Source organism: Panulirus ornatus, chromosome 55, assembly GCF_036320965.1.
Source record: "Panulirus ornatus isolate Po-2019 chromosome 55, ASM3632096v1, whole genome shotgun sequence".
In the NCBI taxonomy this organism is placed as follows: domain Eukaryota; kingdom Metazoa; phylum Arthropoda; class Malacostraca; order Decapoda; family Palinuridae; genus Panulirus; species Panulirus ornatus.
The window spans coordinates 22,171,065-22,192,687 of record NC_092278.1 but is presented as its reverse complement, the minus strand read 5'-3'; the positions used below and the strand labels follow the sequence as shown (position 1 = coordinate 22,192,687).

The window sequence follows — 21,623 nt, the reverse complement described above, 5'->3', positions numbered from 1 at the left end:
AACACCCTATAACAAAAAGCTATGCTAATATATCAAAATGCCAAAAGCATCACAAACCGCAGCACTAATTCAGTGTGAAAGATTATTTACAAAGTGAGAGATTCCATTTCATAGAAATGTAAATGCATCAATGGATTACATGCAAATACAGAGTTTGGTTCTCAGCACACACATTATTATCATCATTCAAACTGGAACAACTATCACATAATGACTGTCCCCTTACCCTCTCCCCCATATGTGTAATAGCATAATGTACAACAGGTAACTACATTCATGTATAAAAAACACAATGTGCTCTAATAGGCATTTGTAAATAGGTAAGTACGAAAACCCATCCTCATTTGTACAAAATACATAACACAAAAAATATTTTACAGTATACAGCTGAACTAACACTAAGTACAAATGGAAGCATACATCACAAGAACAATTCATGAAAAAAAAATGCCCTCACAAAAAAGACAAAAACAATTGTAGAACCTTAGATTAAACACTCAAGTACAAAACACTGTAAACATAAAATGGATACAGCACTGATGCAGAATTCTTTGATATGAAAGAAAATCTCTGAATTTTATATAAGGTACTGTTGGGTTATTGACAACACCATTCTGAGCTACCATGTTTTAACAAAAAGGGAGGAAAAACGAATGCCCAGAGAAATACACCCAGCCTAAAATGTGAGTGCTTAAGTGATACTTGGAGCCAAACAACATTTTCCATGTTACTGGGCAGTAAACAGCAGCCATCATGAGAAATACTTCTGTCCTAACTTAAACTGCTGAACTGATGCATGGAACCATCTTACAACCTCAGTGTTTGGTTCACTCATCTTTGTTTCTATAAAACCAAGTAAACAGGATAACTTAATATCTTTCCCTTACATAAACCACACACCTCTCCAATTATATTTCTATGCCTCTTTTCTTAACACACCTGTCCTCACCACTCTTCTCCTCTTCCCCTTACTTTTACATTCAAGGCCTAGCTTCAAAGAACACTTCTGTCTGTGACAGGAACCTGACATAAACAAAATTCCATGAGCACAAATCAATCAATATTGGTCATACATTAACAATGAATAGTACTGAGCAGTAATATCTGACCTTCACTAATAATATCTTTTTATACTTTCCCAAAACCCTTCGTCATGTGTGGAAAAATGAAGGGTGATTCCTTCAGAAAGCATTAATGCCAAAGATCCATCAAACTATTAGTCTGGATATGGAAATAGATATGGTGAAGCAAAACAAACACATGAAGTCTTTTGTGGACATTAGTTGCATGTTGAGCTACCTTCCTTGACTATGAGGTCAATGACTACTAACTCTAACGACATAAACTTTAGAGCTGAATTTGTGACGCCAAGCAGCAGTGTCAGATGGGAAGAAGCAGTCATGGAAACTACAAGACAAGGGTAAATGTAGTCCTGACAAATCTTTGTACCTTCTTCACAGCTCAGGAAACCCCATCAATACACCACATAAAATTCAAAACCCAGGAAGTCCCTTCAACAAGCTATGAAAGCTTGCCAGCCACACATAAAAGTTGCCAAGTATCACACAAACAGGCAGACAGTTTTGCCTCATTGCCCTGGCAATCTCTCTTCATCTGCACCTGCCATGCCTCAACATGCATTACGCATTGCTATTTTTGTGAGCAAAGTATCCATTTACATATAGCAATTCATTTTTGCATACATTTATCTAGATTGTGTATTGACTTCCATCATTCATGTCTTAAATAATTATCTAAATATTCATGTATTTTCTGTATCTATTTAGTTATCATGTCTAGTATTTACTTTGGTTATATTTGGATGCCTAAAACTAATGCCACAGAATGCATCATTAATTCATAACGCTACCATGCGCTTAAGGGAGAATTTCGATTTATGCCTTTTCTATTCACTCAAGGTTTCTGGAGTGCATTTTAAGCAAAAATCAAGCAATCTCAGTAGAAGTGCAACAGACTAATATATCAAATATGGAGTGCTTGCAAGAGTAATATTTGTTTATTCACTCTTTCATGATTATGTGTCTTACATCTTTTACAAGTTATTTTGCCAAAATTTGTACTTTTCATTTTTCATATCCCTCAACTGCATCAGAAATGGGGTTACCCATGGCAACATGGAATGGGTAAAAGCATATTCAAAAATGCCTTATGGGAAGATACTATTCAATCAGTCAAGCAGCACATAGCTCAGTTTACTTTTTCATATAAATGTTCTTCCTTAAAGCAGTATAGCACATGCCAAATCTTAACCATGCTTTTCTGTCACCACGCAATCCATCATATTCAAGCACTAAAGGCCAAACAGCAGTACCAATGGCATCTATCAAAGAATTCTGCAAGTTTATTCAACTATCGTAAAAAGTGAAAAATCAGCTTTGTCTCCTCTGTGCTTACCTATATTGTGAGCTTTTTCTTCACAAAATCTTTCTCTTTCTTAAACTTATGTCAAGTCACAACTTTTAACAAGAGCTGTTTCAAAGTTCAAATAATGAGATGAAATTTATCCTCTTTTCCATATTCACACTTGCAAAATCCACTTTGTCTTCTGGTCACTTACCTGTGCTACAAACTTTTTCTTTCAGAAGTCTACCCCATCTTTCAACTTCTTTAATTCTGGGTACAACTTTAAAGAAGTTCCTATAACTACCTTCATATATCATTCTTAATACTGCACCTGCAACCACTACCTCTTAGCCAAAACAAAAATACAAAATAATATGGTAATATAAAGCTCCTGAACTGACCTTTGTTTTCACTGTTCCATCAAAAGGCATTTCGAGGGATTACATCACTCAATGAGAAAATATGTATGCAAATAATTTACCAGAATTATGCATGCAGTGAATATACATGCAACATCAAGTATGGTGCAAAACAAAATATAAAAACATAAATAAGAAATCAAAGATCAAACAGGAGAGGAAATACACAGTGCTAAAAAGATCAAGTGTAGTTGTGGAGCCTAAAAGAACTCACGGATGTATAGGAGGTCGGGGAAGCAAGGTGTCGGGATGCCCGGTGGCTCTGAAGGGGGGTGGAGTACTCGGAATCCCCCCCGCTTGTGGACATTACAACCTACGGGGCATTACATGTGTTAGCGCACTCAGGGTTAGGGAAGATATGAGCTTCACTTTTTACATTCAATCCATCCACCGTGAGAATTTAATTGTCATTTCGAGGTTCATTAATATCAAACAGAACTTTAGTTAAACCTGTGTCTCATTTAATAGTGCATCAGTGAAATAACAAATGGGAAAGACATATCATTTGATTAATTAGGTGTAATAAGAATTTCAGTAAGATATATGTATGAAAGTTATCCCATGATTTTATAATATAGGATGTTTTCTCTACTTTTACATCAGTCAATTTCTGGGAAAATTCTAATACTAAAACATTATTTAAGTTATAAACTTAAGCACTGCCATGAAAGTTTTCCAATTACCTTGCGATTTTAGAGAGGCAAAATGGTAAATATTCATAAACGAAAGAAAAGTTCAAGAAAACTAGCATTTGTGTCTTATGCTATTAACTTTAATCTTAATAAAAGCACAATCAAAGGCAGAGTGAATTGTGAGGTGTTAACTACGAGAATGAAAAGCACAATCACCAAAAATCTTTCTAAACAAAAAAGCTCCCCAAATACTGAGTGATAGGTAAGGTGCTCATAGAAAGCTAAGGAACAGTTTTAAGTGTTAATTTCAAGCTGAGCAACAGGCTACTTGTCACTTACAAACTAAGCAATGGTTATTCATTACAGGCAAAGCAAAAAGTTATAAAATTTACATTTCAATCACAAGCTATACAATGTTAGCATCCAGTCATCAGCCAAGCTATGGGTGAGTAGGAGCTTCACCATTTTCACTCCTGATACTATGATACTAAAAGCTTTAGAACCATAATAACCATGACATACATTCATCAGAAAAATAAAATCATATCAATTCATTTTTTATATCCCTCTACACTTGACTTAAAGTGTCACATTACAATCACTCCATTACCTTTAACTACTTCCCTGTAGAGTGACATTTTGCTTAAAAATCTGTAAACTTCACTTAGCAACCTACGGTTAGCAATCTAGGGTAACTTGACACCAGCAACCTGAAGTCCATTTTAGATATTTCTGTACTTTCAAGAGAATCATCTTGAAAAACCTAGTTTAAAGGCATTACTTATGACAAACCATAGAGGCACCTTCATAGCTTTAAATTATATTTTACTTTGAATAACTTCTCCTCAGGAGTCATGCTCTAGTTTTTCCATTATATGATAATAAAACTTTGCATTCCAACAGTATTACCCTTATCAAATACACAAGGAAAGTCTTAGTTTTACTTCCTTGAAACCACTTTACCTGGGCTAGTATATTATGTGTCAGCAACTAAGCAGTTTTTCTTCTTAAATCCTTAGATAAACACACTTCATAAGCATTACAGAACAAGGCATTTTCCATGGCAAACATGTATACAGTCTTATTGATGTTAATCATCTGAAAGAGTTATCAAATTTGTCCTAACAACTTAATTTACCCTCTCAAAATCTTAAAATCTGTAGAAGTAGTTGGTTGTAACATCAGGCAGGATATTAGGTAGCCACATTAGGTAGAAGCAGTTGGTAGGGACATTAGGTAGGAGCCTCTGAATACACTGCATTAGAGTTGCTTTCTGCCAGTGGCCTGTTAAGGGTGTGGCACTAAAGGCTAAGGAGCAGCAATGGAGGTCAACAGTTATGGAGACTTTTGCAGTGGCCACCCCCTTGAGGGAGTTCCTAAGGGGAACGGGCATCAGAGATATTGTGGCAGGAGCAGAAATATGTAAAAGTTCCAACATAAACATTTTCATGAGTAATATCAAATGCAAAAAGTCAATAATACAGAATCTATCCACAGTACAACTTGGATTCACACTAACTCCACTCGCTCCTTGAGTATACAAGGCAACTAAGATAACTCTTGAGTATACAAGGCAACTAAGATAACTCAGATTTACATAAATATTCTATATTCTAGAAAAAGTTATGTGAAAGAATACTTATAAAAATGCAGTCGCTGAGTGCTATGCAAACCTTATTCCATTAATTCTCAGAGAACAAAATGATGCACATGAAGGATTATCAATATTGAAGGGGATAATATAGATTCCTTCCCCCTCAGTCACATTCTCAAATAATACACTCCCTCTTTTCCTTTCACAAGTGGTTACCTTTATACACATCAAACAGAAATAAACACTTGTATTCCAGGAATGGCACGGCATTACACATCCAAAAACATAATTCAAGATCTAATTTCCACATTTCACTATGTACCTCACTAAGCCCAAGTGTTTACAATCCCATATCTGATGTTGCTTAACTTCTGGTAACTGAAAAAATGCAACTGCTGCTTTTACACGAAAAAATCTAGATGATCTACGAAACTCCAAATTAGTTCATGCTCTCTTTGCTAATTCTAGTTGCCTCCTATCCATTATTCAATACCCACAGATATATTAGTAAATCATATTCATAGAGAAAGAAAGAGTGCCACCAGCATCAATATCAACACAACAAACCACCACAATCATCACAAGTGCAGTTATTGCCACAGCCATTGCCTTCAACTGCCTCATGTGGGATTCAGCCTCCCTTGAACACATCCACCAGACTAACATCAGATTGATCCACACCATCCACCAGCAAGGGACAAGATGGAACAGCAGCAAAGGGAGGTGGGAAATAAAAGAAAACAAGATGAACAAGAAGCAGCAAAAGAGCACCATCAGTAACACCACCCCCAAACCTGCAAGGCAAACAAGGTTAACATCACCAACAAACAACTACCACAACAACCAGCATCATACAAACATCTCTAACACTGTCATCACCAAATACCACTAACACCAACACAACATTACTCCACCACTATCTAAACATCTCTATCACCACCATCATCTCAACACACAACCCTACTACCACCAGATTAATATCCATCATCACCCTCACTATACAAAACATCTCTACCATCACCAAATAAACATCCTGTCACCATCACCACCAAACACCTCAACCATCATCTAACAAACATCCCCAATTCAACTACCACAACAAATGCATTCACCCTTATCAAACAAATATCCCATCAAAACAACCAACAGACACCTCTACCATCACCAAATAAACATCTCTACCACTCTCATTGCACTAAACACCTCCATCATTACCATACAAACATCTCCATCACCAACACCACCAAACAAACATCTCCATTATCATCATAACCAAACAAACATCACAGCCATTACCAAACATAATCAGCACCATCAACACAACACACCTCTAACTTTACCAAACCATCATCAAACAAACATCCTCACCACCACTACCAAGTACTTCTAATTCAAACTTGTAGCTGATAATGTTTGCATATTTTCTATAAATAATGACACTTTGCTTAGAGGTGCAAATCCTTAATCTAACATTCAGAAAACAATGATAACAATTACAATATGGAACCAACATGCTAAAATGACAAACTACGGATGACCAGGAAGAAAAGAAATAAAGTTTACAGGATCAGTAAAGACATGCACTCACACTGGGTGACCCTGTCGTTTAATCTTAGAGCAAAGGTCAAGCCAACTGGCTGAGTGAGAGCTCGGCATCCCTCAGCCAACAAAGCACCACTGATCATGGCCACTTGATGCTGAAGAGGAGCCACACAGTTGTAAACAGGTTTGCAGTTTGTCCAAATCATTCCCTTCAGTAAATGTAACCTCTGTTATATGACAATGAACACAATATCAATAATGCCTGAACTGTGTCAACACTCCCCATTCTATGGCCAATGATGCCATACTATATCAAGAGTCCCCATTCAACAGTCAATGATGCCTCACTACATCAAAGAGTCCCCATTCAACACTTAATGATGCCTAAATGCATCAAGTCCCTGTCATATGATCAGTGATGCCTCAATGCTCAACAGTTCCCAATTCATGGTCAAAAATGTCCCCACTGCTTGAAATCCCAATTCAGTGGTCAGTGTTAAGTCAGAGAATCAACAGTCCCCATCTAACAGTCAACATTGTCTCAATGCAACAACATTCCCTATCTAATAGTCAATGATGCTTTACTGCTTCAACATTCCCCACTTCATAGTCAATGGTGCTTCACCACATAAAAGCCCCCATTTGATGGTAAATGATGCCTTACTGCAAATATAGTCACCAACTGATAGTGAATGATGTCCCACTGCATCCATTCACAAATTAGTCAGCAATGATTCCTCACTACTGTAAGCATCATCAACTGGCAATGAATAATGTTCCACTGAATCAATTCACAAATTAGTTAACAATAATGCCTCACACTCCATCAAGCTGAAAACCAAATGAACAGCCAGCTAAAGCTTAACATCAGCTTGCATACCTCCCAAACTAAACAATATGTTAAGCAGTAAGGATAACTAAGAATTGCACAATGAGACCCGCTATTTCATGTTTCTTAAGGTGACAAGTCATGGTACCAGACCATCACAGCATCATTATGTGATTTTCTTATGTCCAGCACTTTCACCAGCATAGTGAAATTCTGAAGTAACTACACAGTTCCTCAATGAGTAGCCATTCCTGCATCACTGGGAGAGTAAGAGTCATTATTGTCCTGTCCCACTGTAGTAAGCCAATTAAAAACCAAGGCAGCTGAACCAAACACCTATTCCAGGTGACAAGAATACCTAGGTCTCCATAATCCAATCAATGATCCCAGTCCCATAGCTTCTGGTTAATGTAGGGGCTGCAATCTTTAGATGGTGATATAATTGAATAATTTCCAGTTTCCCACTGTCTGAGTTTAACACTAATCCAAAGATAAGATCCTGAAAACATGTTATTCCCTATAACTTGGTGTGCATGAGGCATATGAGTCACTATACTGTATGAACACACTTCATCAGCCAACAACCTTGAGTTCTATTTAGTTTAATAAACATAAATTAAGATGGGTTGTTGATGATGATAAAACTAAGAATAAACTAGGAATGAGGATGAGACAAGAACGAAAAAACTGAATTAAGAGGAGAGGGACAGGATACGGGAAAACTGAAGAGTAATGCATAGTAGTAGTAGTAATAGTAGAAGTAACAGTAATAGTAGTAGTAATGGCAATAGTGGTAGTTAGAGCAAATTAACAGTAGCTGTTGTTATAGTAGTGATCATAGCAGCAGCAGAAGTATTAGCAGCTGTTGTTACAGCATTAGTAGTAGTAGTAGTAGGAGTAGTAGTAAATGTTGCTGATGTGGTAGTGGACTGTTTTAACAAAGCTGTACTTGTGGTGGTATTTTGTAGTGGCTGCTGTTCTGGTGGTGACAGCGGTATACTGCTGTAGCTGTTAATATTATTGTTACTCCATTGGTGGTGGAGGTATTTTGTTGTTGAAGAGTGACTACAATATGGATTTTCTTTCTAACAAAAACAAAAAAGCATGTCAATGACCCTTAATGATATACAAGTAAAATGAAAGGTTTGTATACTGCATGAGTTTTTCACACTGTTACGCTGTTATTGCAATGTATTCATATGGTTGTATTGTTCAAATTGAATCCCTTAATTTTTCTTAACATCACTTATCTAATCATACCTTTTTCTAAACATCACTTATCTAATCATGAACATAAATTGCTTTCAGTAATAATTTGAATCCTGTCAAAATGTCACAAATATTAGTAAGAATATAAAAAAATAAGCAGATTGAAGTTTCTCTTGAATACAGATACAATATGCTACCCATTCATTCTACAATCAAAGCAATTTCTACCATGAATACAAATGGAATGTGAAGCAATGTAACTTTTGGGAATCATTGATAATCAATACCTTCTCTCCTCAAAAACCATGAAATGTAAACAGCCTTTGTAAATCACTAAATTTCTAAGAACAGGAAGCTACAGTCCAGTAACCAGATGATCAGGAAAAAAAAAAAAAAGCCAGTCCAAGGTTATCAATAATAGCCCAGGTACAACATGCTGCCACTTCCAAGAACATTTTCACCTCTAAGCACTGCTTACTTACATCTCACATTCCTGAAAAATGTGTTCATCACAATACTACAATTTCTACATTCACATACTGGGAGGCTGTATGTCGAGGAGTGTGGATGTGTTGGATACAGAATGCCTGCAAGGTCTGTATCTTGAAGTGTACAGTCTTGTTAAAGAAATTTTCACTCCAAAGGAGTCCACTTTCCCTGCTACTGAAAGTAGTGCAGCTTTGGGCAGCAGGGGCCTTTAGGAAGAGAAAGAGGTCTTGGGTAATTACCAGGGCTCTTTCAAGAAAATTTATCATGGGTTTAATATAAATAAAACTAAAAATATGTATGTAAAGATAAACATACAAACACTACCAGATATCTGGAGCAGTGAATACTGACTTTCTTTATGCCAATGAGGCACTGACTCCACAAGTTTACTACGTCAAGGGACATCTATTATGTAAATGGCATATTTGCAGTGGGGAAAGGATGAGGACAGGTCTTTCTATCTACATCCACTGACCTAAAAGTACAATGTGGTCATTTTCTCAATAAGTTCAATACCTCTAAATATAGTCATTTTTAGCTAAAACATATACTTTTTCCACCTTAATTTTCATGTATAACTCATATAGGTCATATCAAAGTCATGAAAATATGCCCACCTGAAAGGCTCTTAATCAAGAGAATACCTCTAGTAAACTGTCTTGAAAGGACACCTTTTGAAAATCATCCATTTTGCAAGAAACTGGATAGAAAACAGAGAAAGACCCATCTAGTCCAAATATGTGACAGCCAAATCTAATTACATTTTCATCTGTAACCCAAAAACATAATTTACAAAAACTGTTCTTATCAAAGAGGGAGGTTCACCATGAAAGCTCTTTTCATTAATATAAGCCACCTGGTCTTGCATCATTCGCAGCACCTACAAATGGTGCATAAAAGTTTAAATGATGTGACTGACAGCCACTGCTTGCCAGACTTAATTTGGCTGCTATGCAGCACATAACTCCACTGCTGTGCATAATGAAGTCCCAAATATTACCTTCTTATTTTCTGAGTGTTCTTTAAAGTATACCAAATCCATTGGAAAACTGGCATAAAACGGTGAAAGTAACAAGTGTGCTGAGGGAAATCATACATCGTATACATGACACAATGGATGTATGTCATCTAATGTGGATAATATGGTCAGCTATTGGCTCATTCATTCATATATGGGAGTCAGCTTCCAAATACCTTATGTACATTCCATACTGTGTGACTAATAGCAACATGAGGACTTGCTGATGTTTGCTTTCCAGCAACAGGTACACTGAAGATTCCAAAACCTTCTTGTCCTTTTTCAACTCCTAAAATGTCTTCCTTCCAAAGCAGATTTATCACTGCTTGAGAAACCCTTTCCTTTCCATCAGGTCGAACGTTACTGAGGACATTGGTTGCTATGAATGGAGGATTATAGCAAAAAAAATAATTTCTCAAGGTTTCATAAAATCATTCACAAATCCCAGGACAACAAAGATTTCAAGGCTGAAAGATCATACCTATTAACCATGAGAAACTTATAAATGTGCTATCAAGGAAACAAAATGCTAATGTGGTCAACAGACTGTGTGGATCTTGAGAAACAAGTCATAGCACATCATGCTTAAAATATAATAGCAGGTAAAAGGGCAAATTCAATGTACAGATTTCTCAAACATGGATCTCACTATGCTGTCATACACCAAGCAAAAACTAATGGTCCAATCGTTTAAAGCCATTTCTAAAATGCTCAAACCTCTGCTTTTGCTCATTCTAATGTTTGACAAAAATGAAAAAAGAGAATAACACCAATTTATCATTTGCAAATGATAACAGAATGAGTATGAACATTTCTTACACAGAACATGATGAGAACTTAAATAACAATATGGTAATAAGCAGAAAAAGTTTTAATTCAACTGTCACAAAAGAAATGAAGGAAATTACTCAGTGCAGCATGGAAGTGCAACAGAAAAGACAAAATAATTGTTAGGAGACCTTAATGACATGCTTAACTAAACAGGCACTGCCTCTGTACAGATGAAATTAAGCTTAATGTTATCAAACTTCAAAAAAAGGAGGAACAACCAATGATGGGGCTTTCAAAGAATCTATCATTTTTAGACTCGAACATTTTTGAGTATTAACTTTATTCAGTTGGCAAGACTGTAGAATCAAAAAAATGGCAAAGATAATTCTGTTACATGACTATAATAATCATTAGAAAATAAAAAATAAATGCTAGTTATGTCTTAAGCTACTACTGATAAGAACACTCCTAGGAGCCAAACCTACACTCTAAAACAATTACACACTGGAACGGAAGCTATGGAAGACATACATTCACTACAATGAAAAGTAAGGAACCCATAAAAACAATAAAGGTTACCTGTATCAACAGTCAGCAACCACGGACTTTCATGACCTAAAACTATCCACAATGTAACATGTCAGACTACAGATAAAAAATCTACGAATACTATGAAGAAATATTTGAAACATAAACTTGATTAGATAGGCTATAGTGATTACGGAGCCATTCAGGCAGTGGCCAAAAACAACCCAACTCATCAGTAAAATAGTTTCGAACAAAAGGGTTGAAACAGCAATCAGCCTCTAAAACTGATGGAAGAAACCCAACTGGCAAAGTGAAAAAAAACTTTTACCAAGATATATTTCTATTCAGAAAATTTACTTTACCCCTCATACTAATCACAGAAATCAACTTTGCAATACAAATATAGATACAGGGTAACATCAAACACCTACTAAAAAAGTATCCATTACCTATAATCAATTATGAAATTAAACTTTTCGTGTGTATGTATTATTAATGTAACTTAAGATGACAACATAGTAAAATAAATCTAACTACACATATTTATGTTTGGCAAATCAGACTGCCGTAGATACAGGTCTTTCTACCCAATGTGTTACCTACAGTACATTGACCTATCAGGGAGATAAGCCTCATGACGGAGCTGCCAACTTTGCCAAAAAAAAAAAAAAGAAACAATGGCAAAAATATGAAATTTTGAGTAGAAAAAAAAAAAAAGATTAAAAAGGAATTTTGCAAAATGTAACTTTCAACAACAAGCAATACAGGAAATTGTGATGTCCAGCACTCAAGCTGTTATGTCCATTCATCTATCTACATATATATTGTCCACAATTATTCACTTTAAAACCAACAAAGTATCTAGTCAGAAGTATTTCACTTTTGGTCCTCAAACTAAATCAACACAGGTTCTAATGTTTCTTTGTCCACACATATTCAGTCCTGGCTAGAGAGCTTTTTGGTATAAGCAGTAATTGCCAGCTTGAACTTCTCCAGAAGCCTTTCACTGAACTTCACTTGACTGATGTCTGACTTATTCTGTGTGCTGCATGCCTGATGAGAACATACATTATCTATTAAACAGTGCACCCCTGAAAACTTCCCATACATTACATACACAATACATGGACAATACACATAAAACCAGAATTTCAAAAAAATGTATTCTACTAAAGAACAATCATACTGCTGTATTCATCTCAAGAAAACGTGATAAATACGGCAAAAACATAATGGTTGGCAGCTCTACTCGAGTATTGTGACCTGTTAGCTTCTACGGCACTATGACCAATTAGGGAGACAGTCTCCACAGGCAATTTGACCTGTCAAGCAGGTTTCTTTAGCACTATAACCTATCAGGCAGAGAAACCTCTTGGGCACTGTGACCTGTGAGCTACACAGAGCCTTTGAGAACTAAGACCTGTCAGGTAACAACCTTGCTCATCCTGGGATGTGGGGGCAGAAGACACCCACAGACTTCACCAGGTAACTTAAATACACCCCTTGTGCACAATGGCCTGTTACATAGAAACACATCAATGGCACTGTGACTATCGGGATGAGAGACCTATGAAGAAATGAGACTTGTCATGTACAATATCAGATGAACAAATCTGTCAGCTGAAATGTCACTTCAATACATATCATTTACATGCACACATACAGGTATTTGAAGGCAAGCAACTAATAACAAAAGATGTATTATTGTCTGGGTATCAGAAGGATTAGAAACAGCTGTGCTGTGAACCGGCACTACACTAGCTGTCAAGCTCCTGCTCCTGATACAGGCTGGTCATTTCTGCCTTACAAAACGCCTGGGCTGCTGGCTTTACACCCACAAACACACACTCACTAACTTACTAATAAATCTCAGTAACATAAAGAGTAAACAATCAATCTTCCTGGTCCTCTCCGTATTACAGGTTCATATAAGAAAACAGGATGAGGGAAGGGTGCTGCAATTAAAAGATGAGCAAGTCAAATATTTTACAAACGTGTCCCTTACAGTAAATTTGATTTGTTGCCCTGTGAAATTACAGAAGTTACAAAATTCCAATACATGCAAATAATCAATCCTTTTTCTTTTTAGAAGCTTCCAGTTAAGAACACTAATCCCACAGGTTAGGTAAGGGAAGGTTAGATCAAGTTAAAGTTCATTACATTAGTTAGTATACTATCCATCACCATAAGATCTCTGTAGGGTGGAAACTGTAAAATTACCTTACTTTCCAACTACACTAACTATCAAGGCAGTACAAGGAATGCAAAAACTTATCCAAGTCAATACAATGTTCAAAATAAGTCCCATGACAGTTCTGATCATAGCTACATTGTCACTGCCCTGAGGCAACCAAAAGGAGGCAGTTCCCTGCCATACTGTCAAATAAAGTGAGGTAGTCTGGAAGATTAACATAATAATGCAAGTTGCCAGTCATATAACTCACAATAAAATTTCACTCACTTAAACGAATCTTCCGTGTCACTAAAAAAAGAATTATTCACTTCCATTTTCATAGGAAATATAAAATTCCTTATTCATGAATCCTCATACTACGCGGCACACCTTGGTAACCCAGAGCACCCATATGACCATGTCAACTGAAGTCATGGGGGAAAACCACGTCAAGCCAGATGCTAAAATCATCATTTCTTATTCCCTGGGCCAAGGCAACCACTAAAAGTATATCGTACATAATCGCTTTATCTATGCTGATATCTAGTATTACATTTTCTAGCGGCTTTTCCTCAAAATGTATGATTTTTCACTTTATCCTAGACACCACACACCGCGTAAAGGTTATCAAAACAAACAGGATTTGAGGGGGTGTGGTGACCCCTTGACGAAAATGGTAAAATTTCATCTAAATATGGCAAACTTCATCATACCTTGCGCAACACCGAAGAGAGCTACCATTGCACCTACCTACAGAGGAAGTTGGGGGGTGACTAGAAGATATTCCGCGACCTTCACGGAACAATTACCCTGGAACCACAGCCACCACACAACATAACATACTCGTCCAGCTGAGTATAAGATCAGGAATCTGATGTCATGTCATGAGACAGAAGAAGATCACTAATTTTTATGGAATGCATTTTAAAACAATAAGTTCAACACGTTAGAGGGTTCAATAATTTCATGAATTTACGTATCTATACTACTCTGATATATCCTTGGAAAATATATTCAAAATCTGCTAAATCTGTTGCACATTTTCTCATGTTTAGGCTCTCTGCCAATTTTAGCTAATGTAGTTGCCATGCTGTATAATATTTTAGAAGATTTTCGGCTATACTTTTAAATGATCATTTTTCTATTTATGACCTTTAACTTTTAGTAAATGGCATAAAGGATAGAATCTGGTTTCGCCAGAACAAAAACTGTAACTTGCATTCCGGCTTTGCTATTTATAGGAAAGAGGCTATATTTACATGACATGAGTATATATTAGTTGCAACTAAGTTCTATTATTTACCGAACTTAAGATGGGCATATCTGATTCCATCTTAGCATGTCCTGTCTCAAGTTCGGACAGCATAATTTTTTTTTGTTTCCCCGTTTTCTGTGTAAGTCAAAATGGCTGAGGAAGCTTCACATGTTGTTGTTGTTTCCTCCTGTGATAATGCGAAAATTTTCAGGGAATACTGTAATGTAAAGTTTGGAAACTCAAGAACAACACCTGTCCTAAGCAAAGTACAACTGGAGAAAATTTTGACATGCCTAAGAGATCCCCAAAATGCTAGCAGCAAATTACGATTCTATGTGAAAAAGAACAAGTTGCTTAGAATCAGTCTTCAAGCCTCAAACGAAGAAGCAGTCGCAAAAAAGGATAAAGTGGGTATATCAACACATAAACCTCACACTTAACTAACGTTGAAGATCCCATTTTGACATGATTGCCTGTCGCTCAAAAGTTTATAGTTGGGTTTCCATGTGACATGCTTAACTTGGGGATACATTTCTAGTGTGGCAACAGGACCGATTAGGAATCTGGGTCTAAAATCGTCATACTTCTTTATTTTACCTTCTTACTGCTGACGTGTTGCTTGTTGATTGGTGTAATTAATAGTGCTTGTAGTAAAGTTTCTTTGTAGTTCACCTGTACGTCAACGATGGGATCTGGATAATATTTCAAGATGTTAGAATTCGGTTGAACTTAGCCCAAGATTTCCAAGGGGGACATTCTAATCTCGGCACTATGACGGCCACCCAATTAAAGATTCTTTGCCAAAAGTCAACTCCCACAAGACACTTGCGTAATTAACTGTATATTTGATAAGTAAAAGGGAGATTCTGTTCGGGATACCTGTTGAAGATTTTTATTAGCTTACTTGAACTAATACGTTCGGTTAAAGCCGAGCTGAAATCGTAACCAAGTTGAATAAATCAAGGATAGGTATATTCCAACCTCGTCACAGTTAAGTACCCAAACCCAATTTACACTTTTCAAGTTGGGCAACGTGAGAGATACCCTATCTTCAGTCGTTTCATGTTGGGGATGACACATTTCCAACTTAGGCTCGGCCTAAGACTGACTAACTAAGGATTACCGCATTTCTAACCACAAGAGAAATGAACGTGACATTTCATGAGTAATGATTACAATGACTTTGTCATGTTACTCGTTGCCCTTTCCAATTTTAGATGCCTCAGAGTTAGTGATTTACTTCACCTTACAGATGTCTTTAAAGTGACGTATACTTTATTAAAGTACTGATAAAGCAAAACAGTGAGTTAGATTTAAGTGTATTGGGGTATTGAGGTGTGGTTGTCTTAATAATGAGGTAAAATGTATTTGAAGTATGTTAGCTGGATTATAGTGAATATTATCATTCTATAGTTATTACCTATATATATATATATATATATATATATATATATATATATATATATATATATATATATATTCCTGCACCATGGTATGTGCAGCTTCTCTCTTTACTGTATAACTTTATTTTGACATATACTGTTCCAGTCAGTCTTTAGTATTCATAATGATGTGTTTTTAGTTTTGCATTCTGATCATCCATATACATATTTTCGTTTAGGAATTTTTTTCACATTTACAATTATGGAAGCATCCTAAGATTTTTCTCAAAATCGTTTTTATGTATGAATGTTTAGGATTCTGCAGGCCAAGATTTCTAGTTTTGTGATAACATTAATGACAATTGTTTTAACCAGATTTTGAGGAGATAAAGAATTGACATCATTATCTCAGTCCTTAGGAACTTTAGCAATGGTAGACACTCTTTACACAACCTTGCTAATTGATTGATTTCAAAAGATAATCTCACAAACCAATTTTCAATGTAGGTATGACTTAGGTGAAAAATTATTTGGATGATTAATTTTCTAAGCAACCATAAAGATTAGTAGTGGGGAGGGCTATAACACCCACGGTAAATGTCCTTAAGATGCAACAAGAAATCATAATGACATTTTAATCATCCAACTTTTCTTAGCAGAGGAGTTACCATATATCAATTATTATTTGAACTCTATGTGATGGTTATGGTCTCTGGTTTGGATCCAGTTACTGGAAATTTTATATCTTGTGAGTACATGACTGTACATATGGCTATGAAGATCAGATGCCCTAATATTTGATATGATACTTGTAACAAAATTATGCCCTTCTGCTGAGCTGTGCAACATACTCAAGTATGTGTGCTAATAACATGTTGATGAATTCCATTTGTGCACATATGCACACACTGCCCAAAAACAAGTAAACACTAAACCATAATCACACATTTCAAATAATGTCCAAAATAAGATGATTATTGACTACATACATAGTTAAGTGAGGTTTCTAGAGGTTCTGTTGACTTTAAGGTGTTTTAACCAACTTTTTCCTTAAACCAAATATTTTTCTAGTCTGTAACCCTCATTACTTAATGTTTATTATTATACTGAAAAGAATTGTTCCACATCGTGCTTCATCATGCATTTTCTGTCTGTAATTGCAAAGCAAAATCACATATATTCTTACCCTTTGTTTCTAACATCACCAAATTAAGTCTTTGAAATTCTCACTGTTTTACTCTTATACTGTGTTTCCTATACTAAGTAGACTCATATGCCTCATGATTTTCTTTTTCTGACTTTAACACCCTTAGGTATTATAGATGTACAGTCTCCACAAGTACCCTTTTTTTTGGCATGCTTCCCTCATTGCAGTTGGTCCCATACGCTGTATGAAAGAACAAGCTCCACTTTGTTATCTTGCCTATCTTCTCTTCATCACTATTTTAGTATTGATGTATCTTATTTGTTTTCAGGACAACAAACTTAAGAGAGTTGTCTGTTATGAAGAGTTCTACAGTGTTATCAAAGGTGTCCATGAGAATGTGGCAGGACATGCATCTTCCAGGAAAACATTCAAAGCAGTAAGGAAAGGGCATCTGTGTGTAATTGCTGGATTATTTTAGAAAGTACTATATATATATATATATATATATATATATATATATATATATATATATATATATATATATATATTCATTATATATTTATTTATTTTGCTTTGTCGCTGTCTCCCGTGTTTGCGTGGTAGCGCAATGAAACAGACGAAAGAAATGGCCCAACCCACCCCCATACACAATGTACACACACACACGCCCACACACGCAAATATACATACCTATACATCTCAATGTACACATATATATACACACAGAGACACATACATATATACCCATGCACACAATTCACACTGTCTGCCCCTATTCATTCCCACTGCCACCTCGCCACACATGGAATACCATCCCCCTCCCCCCTCATGTGTGCGAGGTAGCACTAGGAAAAGACAACAAAGGCCCCATTCGTTCACACTCAGTCTCCAGCTGTCACGCAATAATGCCCGCAATATATGTATATATATATATATATATATATATATATATATATATATATATATACACACACACACACACACACTATCTTATCCCTGGGGATAGGGGAGAAAGAATACTTCCTACGTATTCCCTGTGTGTCGTAAAAAGCGACTAAAAGGGGAGGGAGCAGGAGGCTAGAGGATTTTCCCTCTTCGGCTCAGTCCTCTGTTCTAAAAGCTACCTCACTGATGTGGGAGATGGCAAATATGTGTGGAAAAAAATGAATATATATTTTTCTTTCTTTCTTTTATACTATTCGCCATTTCCCGCATTAGCGAGGTAGCGTTAAGAACAGAGGACTGGGCCTTTGAGGGAATATCCTCACCTGGCCCCCTTCTCTGTTCCTTCTTTTTGGGGGAAAAAAAAAATGAGGGGAGGATTTCCAGCCCCCGTTCCCTTCCCTTTTAGTCGCCTTCTACGACACGCAGGGAATACGTGGGAAGTATTCTTTCTCCTGCCTCAGGAGTTTCTTCTGTCCTTTTGAGGCTCGTGCAGCTCCCCTTATATCATGTATGAATTCTTTGAGCACTTTCCTTTGCATTTTGTAAATCTACGATATTCATTATCTGAGATAAAAAATATGGCTGCCGCCTTTCACATGACTAACAAGGATTTCATGTGGCTCATGAAAAGGAAATGTATCTTGGTAGTCAGGAAATTCAGTAGGACTAATATTGCACAAAGTCTTCAACACCTTTAAGGTTGTAAACTGACAATGTCTTAAGATTTTTTGAATGAGAATACTAACCATGACTTTGGATATTCGCCTTATCCCCTAATTATTCAACAAAGTATTAGTTACTTTTATCCTGCATTCAATTAATTTACAGATTTATGTTGAAGGCGACTCTATTAAGGGCTTTGTCAAAATCATATAAGACAGCATCCCAGCTCTCATCATTCTCAGAATTCAAAATAATTAGTATGTTTTCTATGGTTTATTTGAACTGGTCACTTTGAATTCAAATAAGCTGTCTAAATTCATCCATTAGGTCAAAGTTGTTACTCAGAACCTGAAAAATATATTCTTCAGATTCAGGACCAGTATGCCCTTATACCCAGAGAGGCAGTTGAGAAGTATTGCAGCATCTGTTCAGTGTGTCGGTTGCGAGCTAATCAGAAGAGTATGAATATGCTGAAGCCCATTCGTGTAAAAAGGTTTATTAAACATGAAAAGGTTAGTGAGTTAGAAGTCTGTTGAAGTTCTGGCCCCAGTAGTGTGATATGTCATTTTCTAAATTTTCCAGTGACTTGTAAAGATGTAATGAATAAATATAATAGATCTATAAGCATTCTTTTCTCATGTTAAAGGATAGATTCCTAAAGATAAAACTATATTGTTTTCAGTTTTAAACCATTTAAACTCATAGTTTCCATGATTCTTATTGGGTATTACTGTTTTCTTTCAATTTACAAGTTTGTGTATAAATTTCTGAAACAATATTGAAAAATTCCCTTAACTAGATTTAATGATTAATCATTTACTATATGATTAACAACTTATCTGATGTTTAATCTTAGAAGGTTTATGTATTCTGAATTACATTGAAAATGTAAAAACTGTACTAATTTCAGTACAGCTTTTGTGTCACCTTAATAATACTGCAGGCAGAACTATTCATAAAAGATACACTTGAGCCATGAACATTTGAATGTGAAAGGATTATTAAGTATCCTATCTTAAAAAGTTAAAATAACAATGTGTTAATGAAACCAGAATCATATGAATCACACTCATGTTTTTAAGTATTTACTAAACACAGCTGCTTTATTTTCTTTCAGTTTGATGTGATAGGTCCTACACTTGACAGTGTCAACACAGATGAAAATATGACTGCTGTTGCTGGTTTATATAATACTACTAGCATGTGTGAGGTTACTGTGACTGAAAATCAAAACTCAGACAAGAGCTGTCTTTCTATGTCCCCAGTGCCTCGTAAACGGCATAAAGAAAAAGGTGATTATATGGAACACATAAGTAACAGGACAAATGCAGATGATAATGGCTACATCAGCGGTGTAAAACATCAGGAGCAAGAAATGTCCTCCAGTGTAACACAGGTTGTGGAAGATGAATTTGATGCCTTTGGAAGAAGCATTGCATCTCAACTTCGAAAACTCTCACTTCCAAGGGCTCTTAGGATTCAAAGCAAATTTCAGACCATACTGACAGAAGAACGCATTTGTGACATGCAGTTAAACTCCAGTACTGTTCACAGTGATACTACTAACACTGACAGTCAAGTTTATGTATATTGGCAGAAATAATGTCATTCATTGAAGGTTATACAGAATAGAGCTTTCATAAAAAAGAAAAATCACATTACATGATTAGTCTTGATAACCTCAGGTAATAATGTCTTATTTGATAATATACAATATCAGCACTCTTGAGTGCCTTTAATGTAAAGTCCATTGTTATACAGATTCCTCAGGATATAGATACTGTTGGTTTTCAGTTCCATATGAGGACATACCCGTAGTAGTAAGTAAGAAGTGATCATAATGCTTCTACAAGAAACACATAATTGAGATAACAGGGACAAGCTGATGCAAGAATCTTTTATATCTAAGTCTTTTAACAAAAAAAATTCTTTTAGATTGCTCTTATTTTGATAAACAGATGAGATTAAGCGTTTTCCTTTGATCATGGTGATTCCTGTATTTTATTATGTATATGTTTTTTATGCCAAACACTACAATGATTAATGTACAATAAAAGATGTATTTATTTTGACGTGAACCTTTTCATTACCATGTGAAGTTTATTAGTGCATTTGTTGAATGGTTAAGCCCCATAAACTATAAACAGCAAATATCATCAGTTCCAGATAATACTGCATTATTTGTGATTTTGTCTACATTTAAAAATATTTCCCATAAATGTAAATCGCATTTAGATTGAACTTTACAGGTCCTCAGATTAGTTTCACGAAAAATAAAATTCTCCAATCTCAAGAAACTTGCAGCTTTGTGGCATTCATTCCTCACGCCCAAAAACTGGAAAAGGAATTTCACAAAGCAATGACGGGAGCACCTAACACTGAATGAAAGGCTGATGGCAGGGGAACCTATGAGCTGAATCTTTCTCTTCCAATGAATCCTGATTTTTGGAAAAAGAAGTTGGACTACAGTGTAAAGGCAACTGTTTATACCTTTCAAGCATTTTGTCAGTGGGCTTAGATGCACCTATGTGATATAATATATCAGGAAACTTCAAACTATGATCATCCGTCTTGTTTGGCAACAGAACTTAACAACCAGCCCAAACAACATTTCTATCAAATTACAAACATTTATTTGTTACTCTGATCATAGCTTAGCTTTA

The 21,623-nt window shown here is 35.9% G+C and overlaps 2 protein-coding genes across 9 annotated transcripts in view; one reads left to right on the top strand and one right to left on the bottom strand.

The window, feature by feature from the left end:
* Positions 1 to 14,458, bottom strand: part of LOC139765547 (anoctamin-1-like) — a 98,065-nt gene extending 83,607 nt beyond the window's left edge. For 3 of the 7 annotated variants that reach the window (XM_071693081.1, XM_071693083.1, XM_071693084.1), the window contains exons 1-3: positions 14,319 to 14,458; positions 9,130 to 9,284; positions 2,998 to 3,096 (exon numbers count right to left, since the gene is read on the bottom strand). In XM_071693081.1, coding sequence (XP_071549182.1) covers positions 2,998 to 3,090 — 93 coding nt within the window. In that variant the 5' untranslated portion in view covers positions 3,091 to 3,096; positions 9,130 to 9,284; positions 14,319 to 14,458. The remainder of the gene's footprint in view (positions 1 to 2,997; positions 3,097 to 9,129; positions 9,285 to 14,318) is intronic. The other 4 variants (XM_071693086.1, XM_071693082.1, XM_071693087.1 and 1 more) reach the window with 4 other exon arrangements.
* Positions 14,459 to 14,968: 510 nt separating this feature from the next.
* Positions 14,969 to 21,032, top strand: LOC139765545 (uncharacterized). Of its 2 annotated transcripts, none has more exons than XM_071693077.1 (4): positions 14,969 to 15,230; positions 17,681 to 17,788; positions 19,329 to 19,472; positions 20,078 to 21,032. In XM_071693077.1, exons 1-4 carry the CDS (start codon positions 14,973 to 14,975, stop codon positions 20,561 to 20,563), a joined length of 996 nt encoding a protein of 331 aa, XP_071549178.1. In that variant the 5' UTR covers positions 14,969 to 14,972; the 3' UTR covers positions 20,564 to 21,032. The 2 variants fall into 2 exon arrangements, with proteins under 2 accessions (XP_071549178.1, XP_071549180.1); XM_071693079.1 differs by lacking the exon at positions 14,969 to 15,230 and adding an exon at positions 15,843 to 16,050.
* Positions 21,033 to 21,623: the final 591 nt, after the last annotated feature.